The sequence below is a fragment of the Balaenoptera physalus genome (assembly GCF_965194825.1).
Source record: "Balaenoptera physalus genome assembly, chromosome: 15".
NCBI classification, from domain to species: Eukaryota; Metazoa; Chordata; class Mammalia; order Artiodactyla; family Balaenopteridae; genus Balaenoptera; species Balaenoptera physalus.
The window spans coordinates 46,180,607-46,200,540 of NC_138894.1; the positions used below are offsets into that span (position 1 = coordinate 46,180,607).

The 19,934-nt window shown below is 35.7% G+C and overlaps 1 protein-coding gene across 14 annotated transcripts in view; it reads left to right on the plus strand.

Annotated features, from left to right (window-relative positions):
• USP34 (ubiquitin specific peptidase 34) overlaps positions 1 to 19,934 on the plus strand; it is a 231,515-nt gene that overhangs the window by 208,201 nt on the left and 3,380 nt on the right. For 6 of the 14 annotated variants that reach the window (XM_082426526.1, XM_082426525.1, XM_082426534.1 and 3 more), the window contains 10 exons: positions 270 to 904; positions 2,847 to 3,004; positions 4,468 to 4,594; positions 5,368 to 5,463; positions 6,181 to 6,307; positions 6,951 to 7,058; positions 8,359 to 8,463; positions 8,579 to 8,703; positions 9,705 to 9,828; positions 18,001 to 18,080. In XM_082426526.1, the coding sequence (XP_082282652.1) occupies positions 270 to 904; positions 2,847 to 3,004; positions 4,468 to 4,594; positions 5,368 to 5,463; positions 6,181 to 6,307; positions 6,951 to 7,058; positions 8,359 to 8,463; positions 8,579 to 8,703; positions 9,705 to 9,828; positions 18,001 to 18,080 (1,685 nt within the window). Of the gene's footprint in view, positions 1 to 269; positions 905 to 2,846; positions 3,005 to 4,467; positions 4,595 to 5,367; positions 5,464 to 6,180; positions 6,308 to 6,950; positions 7,059 to 8,358; positions 8,464 to 8,578; positions 8,704 to 9,704; positions 9,829 to 18,000; positions 18,081 to 19,321; positions 19,455 to 19,934 lie in introns of those variants that run through there. The other 8 variants (XM_082426535.1, XM_082426529.1, XR_014253950.1 and 5 more) reach the window with 7 other exon arrangements.

Sequence of the window (19,934 nt, forward strand, 5' to 3'; positions counted from 1 at the left end):
AAAGAGGTTTAAAACTTTCTGTTTATGCGATTGTTGTCACCACTTAAAAAATAGCAGTGACAGAATGGAAGGCGTCTGTTTTTGTCATTCCTTGGGATATTTCTCTGGTACCAGTGGTAGAGCAGAAAGATATTAAAAGAGATGTTCATGTCCCTTAATTTTTATTCATTTTAATTTTTAAAGGGAAGAGTGACTTTGTGTTTAATGACTGCTCTTCAGTCTATTTTATATCTTGTAAGCATCTGACAGTTTTGTTTTACATTTTATAGCTGCAGCTTATCTTCTGGTGTCCCTTATACCAAGCAATTCATTCCGCCAGATGTTCCGGTCAACAAGGTCTTTGCACATCCCAACCCGTGACCTTCCACTCAGTCCAGACACAACAGTAGTCCTACATCAGGTCTACAACGTGCTCCTTGGTTTGCTCTCAAGAGCCAAACTTTATGTTGATGCTGCTGTTCATGGCACTACAAAGCTAGTGCCCTATTTTAGCTTTATGACTTACTGTTTAATTTCCAAAACTGAGAAGCTGATGTTTTCCACATATTTCATGGATTTGTGGAACCTTTTCCAGCCTAAACTTTCTGAGCCAGCAATAGCCACAAATCACAATAAACAGGCTTTGCTTTCATTTTGGTACAATGTGTGTGCTGACTGTCCAGAGAATATCCGCCTTATTGTTCAGAACCCAGTGGTAACCAAGAACATTGCCTTCAATTACATCCTTGCTGACCATGATGATCAGGATGTGGTGCTTTTTAACCGTGGGATGCTGCCTGCCTACTACGGCATTCTGAGGCTCTGCTGTGAACAGTCTCCTGCATTTACACGACAACTGGCTTCTCACCAGAACATTCAGTGGGCCTTTAAGAATCTTACACCACATGCCAGCCAATACCCTGGAGTGAGTAAAATGATAACTCTTGTATATGTATCCTCAAATTGATTGGAAATACCTGTTTTTCCTGTTGTGGGATGTAGTGACAAAATAAGGGAGTACAGTCTGACTTTAACTGTTCTTTCTTAAAGACTTAAGGTTTATTTTCTTGAATACATGTATAAAATGTTGTTATAAAATTGATAAGTGTGGATAATTTTTCTTAGGTTGATATTGAAATTTTATCTCTAACGGAACTTACCTATGTTAATTTGTGGTTTTGTTAATGAGTCTTTCATATATACCTAATGAAAAAATTCAGCTTTGTGGTACAGTTTTAAGGAAGTGAGTATTTACTGTTTAGGTATTATCAACATCTACATGCTATGCTAAGCTGTAGCTAGACAATATTTTATCTTAGCTGTAGTATTCCCTAGGGTTTTTTTGTTTGTTCACACTACGTTCAAGTGAATGAAATAGCTAAGAGGTGGGCCTATCAGAGTACAAATACATACCATCTAAATCTGATCCCTTTTTCTCTGCAGACTATAGGTTTTATTTTAAATTTTCCCCTCTCCATGTTAGGCTGTCATTCCTGGATATTCCTTATCATTGTCCTCTTACTCTTTGTTGTAAACTCAAGCTTACACCAAGAGGGTATACATCTGGGAAGGGGATTGGAAGCAGAGTGCAGAACGCTTTTTCAAGCTGTTGTCAACCCAGAGGCTAAAAACTGCTAATAAGAAAAATTGTTTGCTTATTTTAAGGAGAGTATAGGAGAAGGAACTTTTTCAAGACATTTTCAAGACATTCAGCATTTACTTAAGAGCTCAACCAAATGACTGCAATAAAGGGTATTTTTAGTATTGGTATCCTTGAATTGTGTGCTACACTTCTTTTTCCTGTTGAAGGAAGAAAGGACATTAACTGTCCTTTAGACATAATGTAGTGAATTGTTATTTCTCACCCAGAAAGAATAACCTTATTTCCTGTTAAGAAAGTTAGAATGCCTATAATAAAGGAAAGAAAGTGAGTATATTAAGTACCAAAAGAGGTTCAAAGCCAAGGTTATAAGAATACGGAAGGAGAATGAGAGTCTGCCGAACTTAGAAGGAGTTAAGACAGAATTTATTAAGATTCAGTGGATTTTTCTCTATCGCATTCACATAAATAATCTCCGATTTAGTTACTAAACATGACGTCTGTAAGTTAAATATACCTTTGATGAGTGCTGGGTGAGTTAGGATATTTATCCCCTAATGTTGTTAGGCATCAATGAAATGTAACATCTTTATTTTAGAACTTATCAGTTAGAGATTTTTCGTGAAAATGGTGCTTAAATCAATTTTTGCCAGGAAAAATATGAAGGTTGGGGGTTTCCGGTCTTTGATAAGTATATATTAGAAGAACAGCCCTTTCCTAACATGCCCATGAGTAAATGAGTTTATAAAACCACAGCTAGTGATTTTACTAAAATATTAGTTCCCACATTTCATCCATCTTGAGCTGGATCATCTGTCAGTCTAGAAAGATCATTCCAAATGTTGGCACAAAGGGTTTTCTCAAAAACAGTATTAATTCAGGTGTAATTGAGGGGTGTAAAATCTTTGTGACAAAGTAATAATTTCTCATTTACTATAGAAAAGGGGGGGGGCAAAGGATGGGCATACCATCTCTGGAACATACATTTGACATTATAAAACTAGTAATTTAAACAATTTTAAGACTAAAGTTGAACAAGTTGAATTTACTTGTAGTTTTTAATCTGGAAATTCTATTTTAAGATTATTTTCTTTTAGTGAATAATGTATTACATTTTAAAAATAGAATCCACTGCTAATTTTATAACTATTCTTGGATGGTACTGCAATCTAACTTAATTTGTATAATTTTAAGAACTGGCTAATGAGCATAACACTTAGAAATGAGAAGCAGATAGATCATCATAATGCTTATTTGCCCTTTTCAGGCAGTAGAAGAACTATTTAACCTGATGCAGCTGTTCATAGCTCAGAGGCCAGATATGAGAGAAGAAGAATTGGAAGATATAAAACAGTTTAAGAAAACAACCATAAGTTGTTACTTACGTTGCTTAGACGGCCGCTCCTGCTGGACTACTTTAATAAGGTAAAAAAGATATTTTCTGGTGTTTTTTGTTTGTTTTGTTTTTACAAGTGAAGGGATGGGGACCATCATCTTGACATTTAAAGAGGAATAATTTAAATTGTTTATAACTGAAAGTTTACCACTTCTTTAGGGTTATTGGGAAAGCATTTAAACCTTTAGACACCTTGGAGGAATTTATATTTTGAGAGTTAATTAGCTACTTTTGAATAGTTTTTATTTTGATTTGGTTTTGGATTATCTATGTGTGTTTTATCAGAATCATAGAATTTTAGGGTTGGAAGGAACCTTAATGTACCATCTTCCACCTAAAGCTTAAATCCTGCTCTCTGTGGCAATTCATTCTAACTTATGTTTGGACAGTTCAGTTCTAGAGGTCTCCAGAAATAGCTTACTCCATCTTTGGATAAGTTTCATTGTTAATATGTTTCTCATTTTAGTTAGCCCAGATCTATCTATCTTTTTCAACTATAGGAATTCGCCAAAATACCAAAATATGATCTTTACAGTTAATTGTTCAGAGCTACAGAAGTTATTGAATGACTATAAAGGAACTGCTACCAATTACATTTAATTTCCTTTAACTGTAGAAATTAAGTCTAGGTTAATTTCCGTATATTAAATCTAAGACTTGGGGCTGATGTCTTTTATTAGGCACACATTTTTTGGCAACACTTTCTTGAACACTTCAGTATCTTAAGCTAATCAACCCAAGATAAGGTTATTTAAGATGATCTTCTTCAGAAAACTTTAAAATTTGATTCTTTATTAGTATACAAAATGAAATTAACTGTGCTTTTGCCAGGACTCTTTAAAGGAACTCTTTTAAAATTTTGGCATTAATTTTGAAACACTGTTTTCCCAAGGTTTACTGCTTAAAGCTTATTTTCAAAAGAAGATTTGGAGCTTTCTTGATTATTTTTTTAAAAAATGAAAGAAAACATCTCATTAAAGTAGAAGGATTTCCAGTTGTACTGTATAATAGCAGTTTCCAGTACCTAATAATGAAATAAAGTCGATTAACAAGAGTAATGCAGCTACTTTTGGATGATTATTATGTAGATTATTTTCAAGGCCAACATAATGTTTTGGGGGTTTTTTTCCCCTCCTGTTGTTCTTCCCAGTAACTAGCTGATGAGTGCTTCAATAATACCAAGTGTATTTTATTGTTATCTGGAACTTAACATAATGTAGAAGATAAACCCATTATAAAAAGAAACATTGTTTCTACTGAAACTTTAAAAATATTGCTGTCGCACCTCTCTTCCACCATTGTGGATAATTAATAAGAGTTGACCAGTGTAATACTAGTAGACATACCTTTTCTCTAAGTTGCATTGAGGGTTTCTTATTTAATATTATCTTTTATTATATTACTAAGAACTAGATGTAGCTGTCTCTTTTTTGTAGGTAAGAAAGTAGAGAACCTAAATGACAATTTACTTCTGTTTTTTTTATCACCTAAGTGTTCTGTTCAGATTCAGAGTTCTCAAACTGGACTCTGTATTTTCTAGTGCCTTCAGAATACTATTAGAATCTGATGAAGACAGACTTCTTGTTGTATTTAATCGAGGGTTGATCCTGATGACTGAGGTAAATACTTTATTGCGTTTTACTATAGATTTATTTCAATTTAATGTTCTCACCCAAACTTCTTGTTTTGTGGATATTTAAAGTTTATTGTAAACTGTTTTACAGGTGTCTGGATTTTAAATATGCAGATCAGTAAATGCTAATTTACATTCCAAGAAGAATTAGGTCACAGTTTTGGGGTGCTGTTTTCTTTTTCCATAGTAATTACATACTTTTCCCCTCAGTTTGTACTTAGAATGCTTGAAATAGACTAGTTTTATTAAATTCATTTGTAAGACTAGAAATGGATGAAATCTGTAGGATTTAATTGAGGACACACATAATTTCTCAAGAGTGTGCTTATTTGACACAGTTCCTCATCAGAGGAAGCTAGTGAGATTGTTACAGGTGGTTACAATCAGCTGTTAATTTTTCCCATGATTATTGAACATCCACAACTGTGAGATGATTTTAAGTCCACAGAGGTGCATAGTACCCTTTAGTCTAATAATGGAGGTAAGATGAAAGTACATGCCAAGGGCACCATGAAAATTAAGAGGTAGGATAGTTTTTTCAGTTAATGGTATTATAGAATAGGAAATACAACATGTGAAACTGCACTTTGAAGAATTTGTACTTGCAGAGATAAGTGGGAAAACATTTAGATAAATGACTTAATCAGCACAAAGGCAAGAAGGTATTGGTTGTATTCGACAAATACCAAATATTTCTGTTTGGCTAAAACAAAAGTATGTGAAGAGGAGTAGTAAGAATTTCATTCTTTCATTCAACAGATGTTTGAATGTCTACTCTGTGCCAGGCATTGTGCTAGGCACTGGGGATACAGCAGTGAACAAGACAGACATGGTTCCTGTCCTCACAGCTTACAGGTTAAATGCCACACAAGTACATTGTTCAGATTACGTACTGCCACAGATTCTAGGTTATGAATTTTCAGCTGTGAATTGCGAACAGTACATAGGCCATGGGGGACTGATTTGAGAGGATTAGAAAGAAGATGCATTGGTGTAAAATGAAATAGGAAAAAAATAAGGATTTCATTAAGCTAGTACCGTTAAAGGAATCAAAAGATTTAACAAGCCAATATGATTAAAGGAATTCCTACCTTTTGGAGTTCTTTTACCTCTTTCAGACCTACTATTTTGAGTATGACTGACAGCTATTTCACCACCGTCTTTCATAGAAACCCTGGAAAGTTAGTTAAAGCAGTCACCTATTCTCCCCAGTCTTCCTGTTGTTGCTGCTGCTGCTTTGTAATCTCTAAAGCTTGCAGTCTTAGAGATATGTACTTAGAGCAAACAGTAACCAAAAAAAAAAAAAAAAAATCAGATTAAACAAATTATTCCTTCAAAGTAAAATGTAAACACAAAATATCACTGTGAAAGTGAGGACTATTTTGTATTTTAAAAGAGCTGAATGGGAGAATTTGACTTGTAGATAGAAAGCAGATACATTTGCTTTGTGCAGATATGCACACACATAGTCTTAGTCTGAAAACATCTGTCATAGAGGATGAGCAGTACCATTTTGTGGCTCAATAAAGTAAAAGTGAAATGAAGTTTTTCATTTTTTTAAATCACTTGTAGTCTTTCAACACACTGCACATGATGTATCATGAAGCCACAGCTTGCCACGTGACTGGAGACTTAGTAGAACTTCTGTCAATATTCCTTTCAGTTTTGAAGTCTACTCGCCCATATCTTCAGAGAAAAGGTTTGATTAATCCTACTTCGTATTTTTGTTAGTTTAACAATTAAAGAGTGAAGTAAGACTTTTAAACCACATGCCTCAGAGAATTTGTCTTCTTCTCTAATTTATGTACGGAAAACGGGGCTGATGTTAGCTAACCATTAGGAAAATGTTTATCATGACCTCCTGATGTAAAACTGGAATGTTCTTGTCTATTTTCTTTATCTCTGGCTGAAAAATGGGCAAGCATGCTATAAGTGTCAAGATTTAGGAGATTGGAAAATATTTCTAAGCACAGTAACAACATGAGTATTTGTGAAGTTCCTCCGGCTGGAAACTTCCATGGCTTAGGTTAAATCATTTATTTTCAAGAGAAATAACTATAAAACAAACATCTCTTGTGTCCCTATAAAGTAGTGTGAACTTTGAAATGCATATAAATGCCTAGAAAATGGGGCATATCATCACTTAAAATATGTGCTTTTAAGAAATACAGCAGGTTTAACAATAGTAGCCATCTCATGAAAATAATCACTTAGCTTTCACCAAAGATGTTTATGTAATTAATTTGGATTTCTTAGTGTAAGCATTCTGTAGTTTACAACAAAATAATTGTGAGGAAGTTTGATCTCAAATGGCATATTTACATATGCTTTTGTGTTTGCAGATGTGAAACAAGCATTAATCCAGTGGCAGGAGCGAATTGAATTTGCCCATAAACTGTTAACTCTTCTTAATTCCTATAGCCCTCCAGAACTTAGAAATGCCTGTATAGGTGAGTTACTTGGAACATATAGCTGTGTAAAAACCTAGTGGAAGAACATTTTTGTGGGATTGTTTGTGTATATGTAAGATGTAATGTTAGTTCTATAGTTTGGAAGACATTTGTACTTCTTATGTGTGACTTACACTGGCCAGCAGATCCTAAGAAAATCGAGTTCTGTTTCTTAACATATCAATAATTAAGTATGTCATTATAGGCAGGTCACTTTATATATGGGCTTGCTGACCTAAGGTTATCTCTAGATCTCTTACAGCTCTGAAGTCTTCTGTTCCTATTTAAACAAGGTAGAATCATGCAGATGTTTACAGATTAGAACTGACATTGTAAAGAGGTGGGGGTGATTATTTCCCTGTGAGTTCTTTTGCCTGAAGATACTTCCTAGTAGCTGTTCTTAGACTCCTGAGTATTTTATATTTTTACTGATTGCATATTTATAATGATAATTTGTGTCTGTTAAAGGGTCCCCTTGTTTTAAATTCATATTGAATTTTTTACTGCCTTAGAAGCCATTTAAATAATCTTTAGAGACTATAGCTACTTATTTACAATTTCTCAAAATGACATGTATAACTGTCATGTAGAAGCAGTCAGTCTTGGCAGGTGTTGGCCTGATGTTCTGTGGAATTACAGGCCTACACTTCTCCATTAAGAGGGGAAGGGTGTAGGACTTCCATGGCAGTCTAGTGGTGTTAAGACTCTGTGCTTCCACTGCAGGGGGCACGGGTTCGGTCCCTGGTCAGGGAACCAAGATCCCACAGGCTGTGCAGTGTGGCCAAAAAAAAAAAAAGAGGGGAGGGGTGCATAGCAGTAACCTCTAATTGCCAGAAACTCCGCCAGTAGCCTGTCATCATGAGCTTTACTCCTATGTAATTACAGGATGAGAATCAGTCCAGCTAGCATCATGAAACATTAAAAGTAGATGAAGGATTCTCAGATCCAAAGAATTTTGAACCTTAGATTTATAAGGTGCTTTGATTGATTTTATGAAGATACATATAATCAGTATGCATTAAATATTTCTCTCAGTGTACTTCTCCATGATGCTTCTCTTAATAGTTTTAAACTTTGGTTTCTAAATGATGCCCTCTTGTTGTTTAGTAACTCTGCTGATCCAGATTTGATTAAGCATCAGACAGAATTTCTCCCAGAGTTAAGTGCTAAAACAGTTTTAGACTCTAAAACTTTTTAGCTGCCACACTGTAGTCAGTCACCCCGATAGGATTTGTGAGTTTGAAAGTAGCAGGTAACATACTCCAGTTTTTTAATACCCAAATTGTGTTTTCATTTTCAGATGTCCTCAAGGAACTTGTGCTTTTGAGTCCCCATGACTTTCTTCATACTCTGGTTCCATTTCTACAACACAACCATTGTACTTACCATCACAGTAATATACCAAGTATGTATTCATCTAGCACGGTACTGAACATGGTTGGCATTTAATCTTTCTGCACACTGAAACATGGAGATTTATTTTTTCCATTTATTCTTATTGTACACTTTTAATGTCTTAGTGTCTCTTGGACCTTATTTCCCTTGTCGAGAAAATATCAAGCTAATAGGAGGGAAAAGCAATATTCGGCCTCCGCGCCCTGAACTCAATATGTGCCTCTTGCCCACAATGGTGGAAACCAGTAAGGTATGTTGGGATGCCAGGAAAACCATGTTTTTCTAGTACACAGTAATTTGAAATTCCCCTCTGGCAGTTATGGGTATATTAGACTTAAATGATCATTTTGTGGATCCTAAGATTAGACTCATTTGGACTTTTTCCTGCTCTGAAATGTTGGTTGAATATTTGCAAAATCAACAATAAGCACAAGTAGTAAGTTTTTTTCCCCCTCAAAAAATATCCTAACAGTCTCATTAGTATTTGTCACTAGGCTAAATTATAAATGGGTCATATATCTAAATCTGAAAGGTCAAGTTAGGTACTTACTATTGTTTATATTTCGCCATATAATCAATGACTTCTTTTACTGCCCTCTAATTATAATCCTTTGACCTAAGCCTAATTATCACTGATTGATAGATTTATCATCATTTGTAGCCTAATTCTTGTTCTCTAATACTTAACTCTAAAATAATGCTAATTCTAAGTTATAGAAGGTACATTGACACAGGATAATTTATCTCAGTTCCAACACTTTTCTAAACAATTTTTCCACTTTATCTTTCCTCACCCCACTTTATTCACATTCTCCCTTGCCCGCTGTCTTTAGATCTTAACTACATTTAAGAAGTTCTTATAAGATAAAATATTTAAAATAATTAACACTGTAGTAACCATTACAGAAATTATTTGGACTCTATTTCAAAAATCAAATTTAATTCGCTCTTCTTGATGATATGTCTATAGAGCTCAAGTGTCACATTTTAAAATCCTACAGTAATTTTACTTTATTAAAGTATATAGAAATAAGGGGTAATTTTAATTGAAGGCATTTGCACACTGAAAATAAACTTGTGACAATTAAGATCTTAATAACATTAACAGAAACTTGGAATTTAAAACTAGGTTCTTATAGAATTTAAATATTTAATCAGCTTTTTAGTTAAACTTATTACGTTTGCACAAAATATGCTCTTTAATTTATTATACAATTTAAGTGCAACCATTTTATCATCTTTAACCTTCAGGGCAAAGATGACGTTTATGATCGTATGCTGCTAGACTACTTCTTTTCTTATCATCAATTCATCCATCTATTATGCCGAGTTGCAATCAACTGTGAAAAATTTACTGAAACATTAGTTAAGCTGAGTAAGTATAAAAGATGAGCAGTAAATTCCACTGAATTATTTTAAGCCCCTAGCCATTCAGGAAGGGGAGGAAAAAAATGAGCCAATCCTTTTTTTTCTTTTTTAAAGTGAATGTTTAAAAATATTAATTATTCTCGGGAACATTTTTATGTTTATTAAGAAAACACCAACTTACTGGTTTCCATTGAATAGTTCTTCCCAGAGTTTCAGCTGGCTTATAAAGGAGTGTGGAGTAGGGCTGATCACTTTTGTACATAGAAGCCCAAGTCCTCCTCCATCTGCCCAGCAGAATTTAAAAACAAAAACCAAAAACTGCTCTGCTTAGGGAGGCAGGCTTAGAGATGGACTTCCCCAGCCCTGATCTGAGGGTAAGATGAGATCAGTAGTGCCAGCTGGCAACACCGGGAGCAAGCCGAGTGGACTTGCCAGGGTGAAGCAGAGGTGCATATATGAGTAAATTAGGAGGTAAGTCTCATAAAATAGAGGGGTGAGTGAGAAGGGAAATTTGAAAAGGAAGATATGAGAAATAGAAAAAACAATCAGTGAATTATGAAGGGGGGGAAACCTTGAATTATTTTTATGTAATATTGTCTCTCTGAGGATGTGCCTGAGAGCTCTTAGAGGACTGTTCCCTTTGGGTGACTTTTTCCAGCTGATAAGTCTTCAGAAGATAAGTAGCCCTCCAGATGTCCCTTATCTCGGGACCTCCAGAGTTCTCAGGCTCTGTGTGCCCTCTGAATCTGTTGTCTTTAGGGATGGCCCAGGATCCTCTCCAGTGTACTGTAGTTTTGTTTCAGAGCATGGGAAGTGAAATACTCATGGAACCACCACCCAGGTCAAGAAATACAATATTACCATATCCTAGAAGTTCCCCCTTGTGCTCCTTCTCAATCACAACCCCTTCCTTCCTGTGGAAAAGGTTTTGGTCCACTATAGATAGGGCGAAAGATGTGAACATACCTTAGGTTTTGTTATCCAAGAAGAATGAAGTGGTAACAACTGTCAGGGATAATTCCTCTTCAGAAAAACCATCTTATTGGTAAGTGATTAGAGTGTCTTCAGATTTGAAAGGGTGTTCCTTCCACCGGTTATCATTAGCTAGTTGCATATATATGTGGCTGAAGATTGCGGGGTGGGCGGGTGAGGATATGTTCAGATTGGCCATTTCATGATTATATAATTGGGTTGTGGCACTTGGTAAAAAGCTAAAACCTAGCAGTGGCAATGGTCAAGTGTGGGGAAATATCCAGGAGATCTAGTAACACATCCTTGCTCCCAGATAAGAAGGAAGACTTATAAAGATGCTGACCTTAAGAAAAGTTCTTAGTAATTGTGTTCATATGATTTATACCAAAAGTTACGTGAGGAGCTATTTTATCTACTTGAACAGCTCTGACCAAGTAATGAATGTTCTACCCTGTGTGGGACTGTCTTCCTCATCAACACAAATACCTAGTTTTGGGGAAATTAAACATGGGGAGGAGGAGGAGGAGGGAAAGAAAGGAAACACACTTAGCCATCCATATTAGCTGAATCAACTTCCATAATATTTTATGCTCTCATCACTTATACTCAGGAAGCACAGTTGTGCTGGCTCGTGGTGTTTGGTTCTCTACATAAGCACTATTCTTTAGAACTTTCTAGCAGGATGGAAATATTCTCCAGCTGCATCACCAGCCACAGTATGATAGCCACTGGCCATATGTGAGTGTTGAGAGCTTGAAATGTGATTAAGGAAGTGAATTTTTTATTTTAACCAAATTAATTTTAAATAGCCAGATGTGGCTGGTGGCTACTGTATTGCATAGGACAGCTTTAGGTATAAACCAAAACCTTAAAAAATTGAGCAGGAAAAAAATTTTTTCATGGCTATATCTTAGTTAATGTAGGAAATTGGACATTATTTTAGATATGAAGTAAAACAAAGACCTAAAAGCAGTGCTTATGCTTCTTACAAAGGGAAAAATTACGTCCCAGTGTTTGAAAGTAACTCCCTCTTCTAGCTGAAATGACTGTTTCCAAGGAGAGGCCACTAGGAAAGAGCTTGAGAAAGCAAAGCCCACATTAACGACTGTGATGGGAAGCAGAGAGTTGATAGGGAGTTTTAATTTGTATCGTTTCTTCAAGAAATTATATTTGGCAACAAGAGAGGAAAGGGTAAGTTTAAACTGGTTATGTCCTTAATCATTTGAGTCTTAAGGCTAGGTGGTCCAAGGGCCAGAATATCGTGACTATAGGTAGAATTGTCTCAAGACCTGTATTGGATTGCAAGCCATTCCAGATTTGATGAAAGGTCTTTATGGTAATTCTTACATGGGTAACTGAGTAGATTTTAAGATTTGTTAGGGGGATAAAAAGGAATTACACAACAATTATAGATTAGAATTACAGGGGATAGAGTTGCAGGTCCTAAATAGTAAAGGGAGCGTTGAAGTGCTCCTGAAGTGAGGACAGTCAGGCATAGGGTTAGGGGAGACAGAGAAAAAGTGGGAAGAGAATTTAGGGAATGTGAACAAAGCTACTGACTGCCTTGTGAAATACTAGTGTGTCTGAGACCGCAGTATTTTGATATTTAAAAAGAGCCAATTTTTAGCCAGAAAAATTCTGAAAAAGAAGAATAGTGCCAGATCACTGGCACTCTTGATTTCCAGAATACTTACTAAAGATAACAGTAATTTTAAAAAAATTTTTTTGGTATTTAATACATAGTTCACAATTCAAAGCAATATCAAAAAGGTATACATCACTGTTTCACTCACAGACATGCCCACCATCAACTTTATTTACTTTTTTGCATAAAAACAGCAAGTATTGGTTTATTTTCTCCCTTTCTTATGTAAATGTCCTCCATATTCTCGGAGGACCAACTATGGATTGAAATTTCCACTACAGTCATTGTATTACCATTTTATATAAGGATATACAGCATCAGGGGCTCCTGGAACCAATCCCCCATGAATACCCAGGGAATGACTGTAGACTCTAATGATTAAAACCACACGATGCAGATATGGAAGCACATAAGTAAAACAGTGGAAAAACAGCCCCAAAACAAACATAAGGATACACAAGGATTTGACAGATAACAAAGGTGACATATCAGAGTAGTGGAAAATGGGTAGTATTGAGATAATTGGCTAGCTGTCTGGGAAAGGAAAGGCAAGAGTAATATCTTCTTTGCTCCTTAGACCAAAATACATCCTAGGAGGATTAAATACTTAATTGTGAAAAATAAAATCCTAGAAATATTAAAGAAAAAACATAGGATCATATGGATACCACCTTGAGATTTGAAGGACTGTGTTAAGCAGGACACGAAACCCAGAAACAATAAAATAAATTAAAATTTTTGACTACATAAAAATTGAATGTACTGCATGTTGAAAATGCCATAAATTGAATTAAAATACATACAGCTAATGGGGAAAATATTTGCATTCTTAACAGATAAATGGCTAGTAGTACCAATGTACAGAGAGTCTTTAGGATTCAGCAAGATGGTAAAGAACATTAAAAAAAGCAAAGGACATGAACAAGGCAGTACATACACACACACACACACAAAATAAATGTTTGGTAACCATATGAGAAGTTGCCAATCCTTACTAATAAAGAAAGCAAACAACAATTATTTCTCTTTTTTTTCTCCCCCCAACTATGAGATGAAGTTTAGATGATTTGCATACTTACACAGTTTGGGGAAAGAGGAGATCTTATAATGGGGTCAATTTGGAGAGGCAGTTTAGATTGTTCGTGCCCTTTGCCCCAGCAGTACCAGATCTAGGAATCCACCCTAAATCTACTCATAAAAGTGTACAATAACATACAAAGGATGTTTATTTTCAATTGGTTTGTATTGGGTAAAACTGGAAACGACTGAAATGTCTGTCAATAGAAGCCTAATTAAGTAAAACATAGTTCATTTGTATTATATAGTCTTTAAAATAAAAAGATAGGAATTGACCTTGTTTCACATGAAAAAAGCAAATTGGAAAATATACAGAATATGACCACATTCTTATAAACAAGGGGAAAAAAATCAGTACATGTAAAAAAAAAATGGAGGATTATAATCTTAACTGTATAAGGATAAAATTATGGGATGCTTTTATTTTCTAGGTTAAATATCTAGAAGATTTAAATTATTTGTAATGTTCATGCATTGGTTTTATATTTGAGGAAAAAATTTTTTTTCAAAACATAGAAAATTGGTACTGCAAACCCTAATTGTACCAAATTTTTTAGGTTCCATAGTTCATGTACAGATTAACAAGATGTTCCAGTAAAATTAAACTAAATAACAAATCCCTAGATTTCATCATTTAATTTTCATTTTTAGAGACAAAACAAGAATATCACCTTTATTATTTGACATTAGTTTTTCTTTGTTTTTTGGGGTTTTTTTTATTTTTTGACATTAGTTTTTGAAAGTTTTCATAATGCATTAGTAAGTGAAAGATTTTTTTTTAAGATTTTTTTGCAAGTAACATTATGTACCTAGAAAATCCATAATCTTCAGAATCTCTATAATTAAATTAATATAGTTGATAGAAGTAAACAGATTAAAAATTCATATTATAAAAAGCACAGCTCTTGTTCATGTTTCAGCTTTTTGTGATATCAAGGTGGTACTGATTGGAGAAACAACTGGTTAGCTGTTTCCCAAAAGGCTTCTTAGGATGAATATACTTCAGACAACTGCCAATCATTCAGTACAGATAGGAAACCAGCTTTTACCCATCCACCAAGGGCAAATCCATTTATCCTAGGTTATACATGGTAATTACCTTTAATAGACATACATATAATTTAGGGGTTGGTTACCAGTTTGTTAATTTACAAAGAGGAACTGGCACAGGGATCTGAATGTTACATGGTAGGGCCAGCAGATTTTTTTCCAGTAACCTACATGGGAAGCTGAATAAACAGTAGGTTGCTTAGTGGGTATGAAGTCAGAAATAGGGGAATTAGAAGAATCAGATGTGATATTCTAAGGCCGAAGCTCTCACTTCCCATGGATAATGCTTGGATGGGATAAATACTCCTATAGAAAGCTGGACAAAGAATCATAACACAATTCAGATAGGAGAAGCCCTAACAAGTAAATATACATACGAAATATTTCATCCTCACAGCAATCATCTGAATTACCATTTTACCTACAAAAACAGTTTTTAAAAGATTTTTCTTTCAAAAACACACCCAGCAGCTTCTACAGTATAAGGTGCTTCTATTGAGGAAACCATATGTTTGGAACAGCTTTTCATTATTGCTTATTAGTTCCTTCATGGATGGGAACAGGGTGGGGTAAGGACCCTATTGTTAAGGATGCCTGAAGTCACAGGATGAAGAAAGATAAGTGATATAGGAGCTAGGATGTTTTAGGCGTGCTCATCCTGTTTACTGAGGTAAGGCTTGGAATTGTGCCTGCAAATGCTGGTGATTGCATCTCCCTGTGCTTTGCACCCAGTAAGTGAGACACCCCAGAAGGTATTGGAGGAGTGTGTGGAATAGGATGGCATTGGCCTCTACCTTAAGTCAACAGAGCCAACGTACTCCTTATCCTCAGTGCTTTGTGAAAATGCTGGAAAGAAACTGAAACTTCTACTCTGAAGGGATGGCCTTCCTTCTAAAGGAGGTGCAGCTCAGATAGGGAATAGGTAGGACTGTGAAAGAGGTGTCTTTAGCTCACCATGGGTGGCACAGTGTTTTCCAGAGTGTAGTGTACAAGATGGCCCAGGGAAAATAATTTTCATGTTAATAAATGTGAATAGATCTTACTTATTACAAAAATAAATAACTCGTACATCAAATGCATGATTTTCCTGGATGTTATGCTGCCGAAGACAAGGCTAATGTAGTATTAGCCTCTCTGAGTCAATCTAAAGAACAGTATCAAGTAAACAGTACAGGTGATGGACAGATATGAAAACAGTCATGAAAATGATATATGAAATGACTAAAGTTTGGGGAAACACTGATTATTGAAAAGATTATGGGCTTTAGAATCAGATAAATCTGGGGTAGATACAACTGTATCACTCACTGGCTTTTGGGATGAAATAGCAGATTATGTGATCTCTCTGAGCCTAATTTCCTCATCCAAAAAAGGGGGCTAAATGAGGAAAACGTAAGGCCTTCCAAATTTGATGAGAAAATTAAATGTGATTATCTGACGTACCTAGCACAATAGATATTAGTATGTTTATTTTGTTCTTCACTTGTAAAATAAAGATATTTGAATCAGATTATTACCTGAAAACAATCTTGAGATCATAGAAGGCCTCAGTGTTGTTTTGTTTGTTGTGGTAGTGCTAGCTTTTTAGTAGTTGTGGAAAATAGGCATAAAGATTGTTTTACTTTGAGGATAATGTCGGGGGTGGTGGTGGATAAAGTCTAGAGGATCTTAAATTGTAGTATGAAGCCTGCTTTCACATGAGAGGGTTTATGTCAGGGCAGCCCCTAGTTCAGGGGTTGGCAGACTATTTTTGCAGTGGGCTGTGGGCCATATTGCCAACCCCTGCTCTACTTTTATGGGTAATTATGCAGAGACATGGGAACATAGGAGCTTTCTTCCCTGTAGCCAACAGTGTTGATGACATGCCCTTGTTTGCTTATGTGTATTGTGATGTTATGATGGGTAAATGCCTCCAATCCAAACCAGATTAGGGTATTAGTTTCCTTGGGTCTTTACAAAGGAATTAATCTTGACAGGAAAATAAAGAAAAATAGGCTTTCCTGCAAAAGAGAGTCTAGGTATCCTTCGATGACGAAATTGGATGACTGATCTGATTTCCCTAAGATTTTCCCAAACCCATGGTCTAATATAGAGGCAAACAATAGCCTGCATGCTGCCTGTTTTTGTACAACCAATGAGCTACCTGCAAGTTAAGAAGAGTTTTTATAATTTTAAATGTTTTTTTTTAAAAACTACATTCTGAGTATTTTGTGATATACATGAATATTACATGAGATTCAACTTTCAGTTTTCTTAAAGAATGTTTTATTGAAAGACAGCCACACCCATTCATTTGGTGTTGTCTGTGGCGTAATTGCAACAGACTTAAACAGCCCGTAAAGTCTAAAATACAGGTACCTGCCAATTTTCAAAAGTTTGCTTTATGCCACTGCACTTTTATGACATACCTACATTAGTACCTCTTTTTGCTAACCAAAAGAAATCCAAAGAGGATTTTTGCTTTAATGGAAAAAGGTAATTGCTTTTTCACTTTATGCTGTTTCAGCTTATGAAAGGTTTCATAATCGGGGGAAACCTGTAATTACTATTTGGCCATTTACCAAAAAGGTTTGCCAATTTCAGGTGTTACTCATAATTTTTTTCTTAACTGGAAGAGGATAACTTGTATTATATTTCTCCTCCATGATTATACTTTCCCTGGGGGGTGGGAGTGTTGGAGGATGGAAAATTTACGTATAACTGACTGTGGCATTACAACTTCTGTGCTTTGAGAGAGCTAGAAGGGCAGAGGGTAGGCGAACAGATTTCTTAAGGACATACTTGACATCTGGAATAGTCAAGAAGAGGAAAGGTTGAAACCTTAGACGTTCCAAATAGGATGCTGACATATAGCAGCTAAGTATGATCCACCTGAAAGATCCTGGGGGCAAGGCTAGAAGCTGTTAGACTTAGAGCAGAATTTACCTAAATCTACTATAAAGGTAATTTGCTTTATCTTTGGAGAAATGAGACAAAAGAGGAAAGAATGATGTGTTTCCTAATTCTTCACATCCTCTGTTTGAACATGCACCCCGCTCCCCCACTGTAGTCTAGGTATTCCATGTAATATGATCTAAATATGCAGAGTGGTACCTTAATCCAAGAAAACTTTGGAGCCACTTGCAGTAACTTTTATTACATTGTCCCAGATAAAGTTCTAATTCTCAAAAAGCAGAATTGATTTAAGTTGTTGCAGGTCCTTCTGGGAGTGAGGTATGGGATATAAATAAAGTCAAAGTGTACTGCACTCTAAAATATTTCACTAGTTAAAACATTGAGATGAATTCTTCCCCTTTAAGTATTTTATGTATTTCTAAAACATAGAAAATATGCAGTTATGACTGGAAATAGCTATAATATTGTACCTGCAGAGTTTAATATCTCAGTAGTGTAATTTATAATTATAACCTATTCTGATTTCTTTTCAAATATTAGGTGTCCTAGTTGCCTATGAAGGCTTGCCACTTCATCTTGCACTGTTCCCCAAACTTTGGACTGAGCTATGCCAGACTCAGGTAAAGAAAATGAGTTTTAGATGACCTGGTCTTTCATCTCTTCCGACCACATGGTCGGTAATTTTAGGAACACTGGGTTGAAAACTGGCTGGAAATTGGGGATGTTTTCGAATCTTGGTAGGTAAAATACTATTAATGGAATTAAAACTATTAAGCAATTGGCATCGAGTTGCCCTTTGAATTTTTTTATATCTGTAATATTTGTATCACAAAGGGTATTTCAGACAAGCTGTTTATAGTAAAGTTTCTCATTTAAAGGCCAATATAAACAGTTGTGGTGAAAGTCTGGAACAGGGAGATATTAGGGCAAGAAGGCATAAGCCACTTCTTGCGCTCCCTTGCCTCCCCCATCTGTTTCTTCTCCCCTCCACCATTCCAACAGCTCTAGCAGAAACCATTTCAGCATTCTATCCTTTACCTCTCGCTTATCTGTTACCTCAGAGCAGTTTTTTAAGTCTGATGCGCTTATTTTCATATCAGCAACCTCATTGAGAACAGAAAACACTGTACCTTTCCTACCTTAAGTCCAAGAGCCAACCCCTTAAAATAAAGTGGGCACCTAAATAATGCTTGTTAAATTGGGGAGGGAGAATGGTGGGGAGAGGGGAAGAAATCAGGTTGATCCTAAGGTTTGGCTCATTCCTTGGATCAGGCATAAGGAATCCCCACTCTCTTCAGGCCCTGAAAAAACTAATGGTTTCTTGCCTGAGTGCATCTCCCCATTCCCAGAAGATGAGTTGATTAATTCCTTTGGCATAAACCTTTACCCACATTTAGCATCTGGAATACTTTTGAGTCTGGTCCAGTCTCCTGCCCAGGCAGTTGTGCTCTGGATATTCTCCTAATGGATGTGTGTCACATGATACTGTAATAGTTGCTTCTCTGCCTCCTTGTCCCAAACCATGAAATCCTCTGAGTCATCTCTATTCCTAAAGAAATTTCGTTTTGTTTTCTATACTAGGAATCTTTGATAGGCTAGTATACTTTAATCGTATGGTTTAGTACTTAGTAAACATTCAGAAAACAACTTGCTGGTTGACTTTTGAGCTGAGTGGTTTATTCAGTAATTTGCAACAAATCTCTTGCTCCCCCTTCCCCCCCCCCCTTGGCCACTTGCTGCTCTCTTTTCATTCTTCTTGCTTTTTGGTTGCTTTTTTTGGTTTCTGTACTCTGCCACTGCCTATTGCTTCCCTATTGCTTTATCTGCTTCTGCACTGTACTCTTGACTTTTTTCCCCACAGAATTCATCACCCCCAAAACTTCCCTTAAAGTCAAACCATCTAAGGCTTCCAATGCCCCTACCAGCCCTATAGAAGCGTCTGTGCTGTGCAAGAAATACAGGCAGCAGGCAGAGACTATGACCAGTAGAATAAGGCAGGTTTTCCTGACACCAAGGATCTGAAGACCTGGGTGTTGGTCCTACTTGACTCCTAATTTCTTGGGTGACCTTGAGCAGTTTACTTACCACAGTGCTTACTCTAATAAAATTATATGTATATAGATGTACATATTATCTAAACTTTGTCCTATTTTTAAAAATAGTCCATTTTTCTTCCATATAAATGATTATTAAAACACATATAAATAATCTAGGGAATATATTTACTCAAAGACATACTACTTGTGTTTAAGAGCCATGACCATTTGAAAACAGGAAAACCAAATTTTAGTACAATTTCCATATTTTGGGACCCACTAATTCTCTGTGTGAGATTATTACGAAGAGAGGTTTGCTGTTTACCTTTGTGATATTTATGGGGCGGAAGGGTATTTACCAAATTACTATTGTTAATGAGATTATACAGTGAAAGTTTTAACTCAATTTAGGGAGTAAATCTAATTCTTAAAATTTGT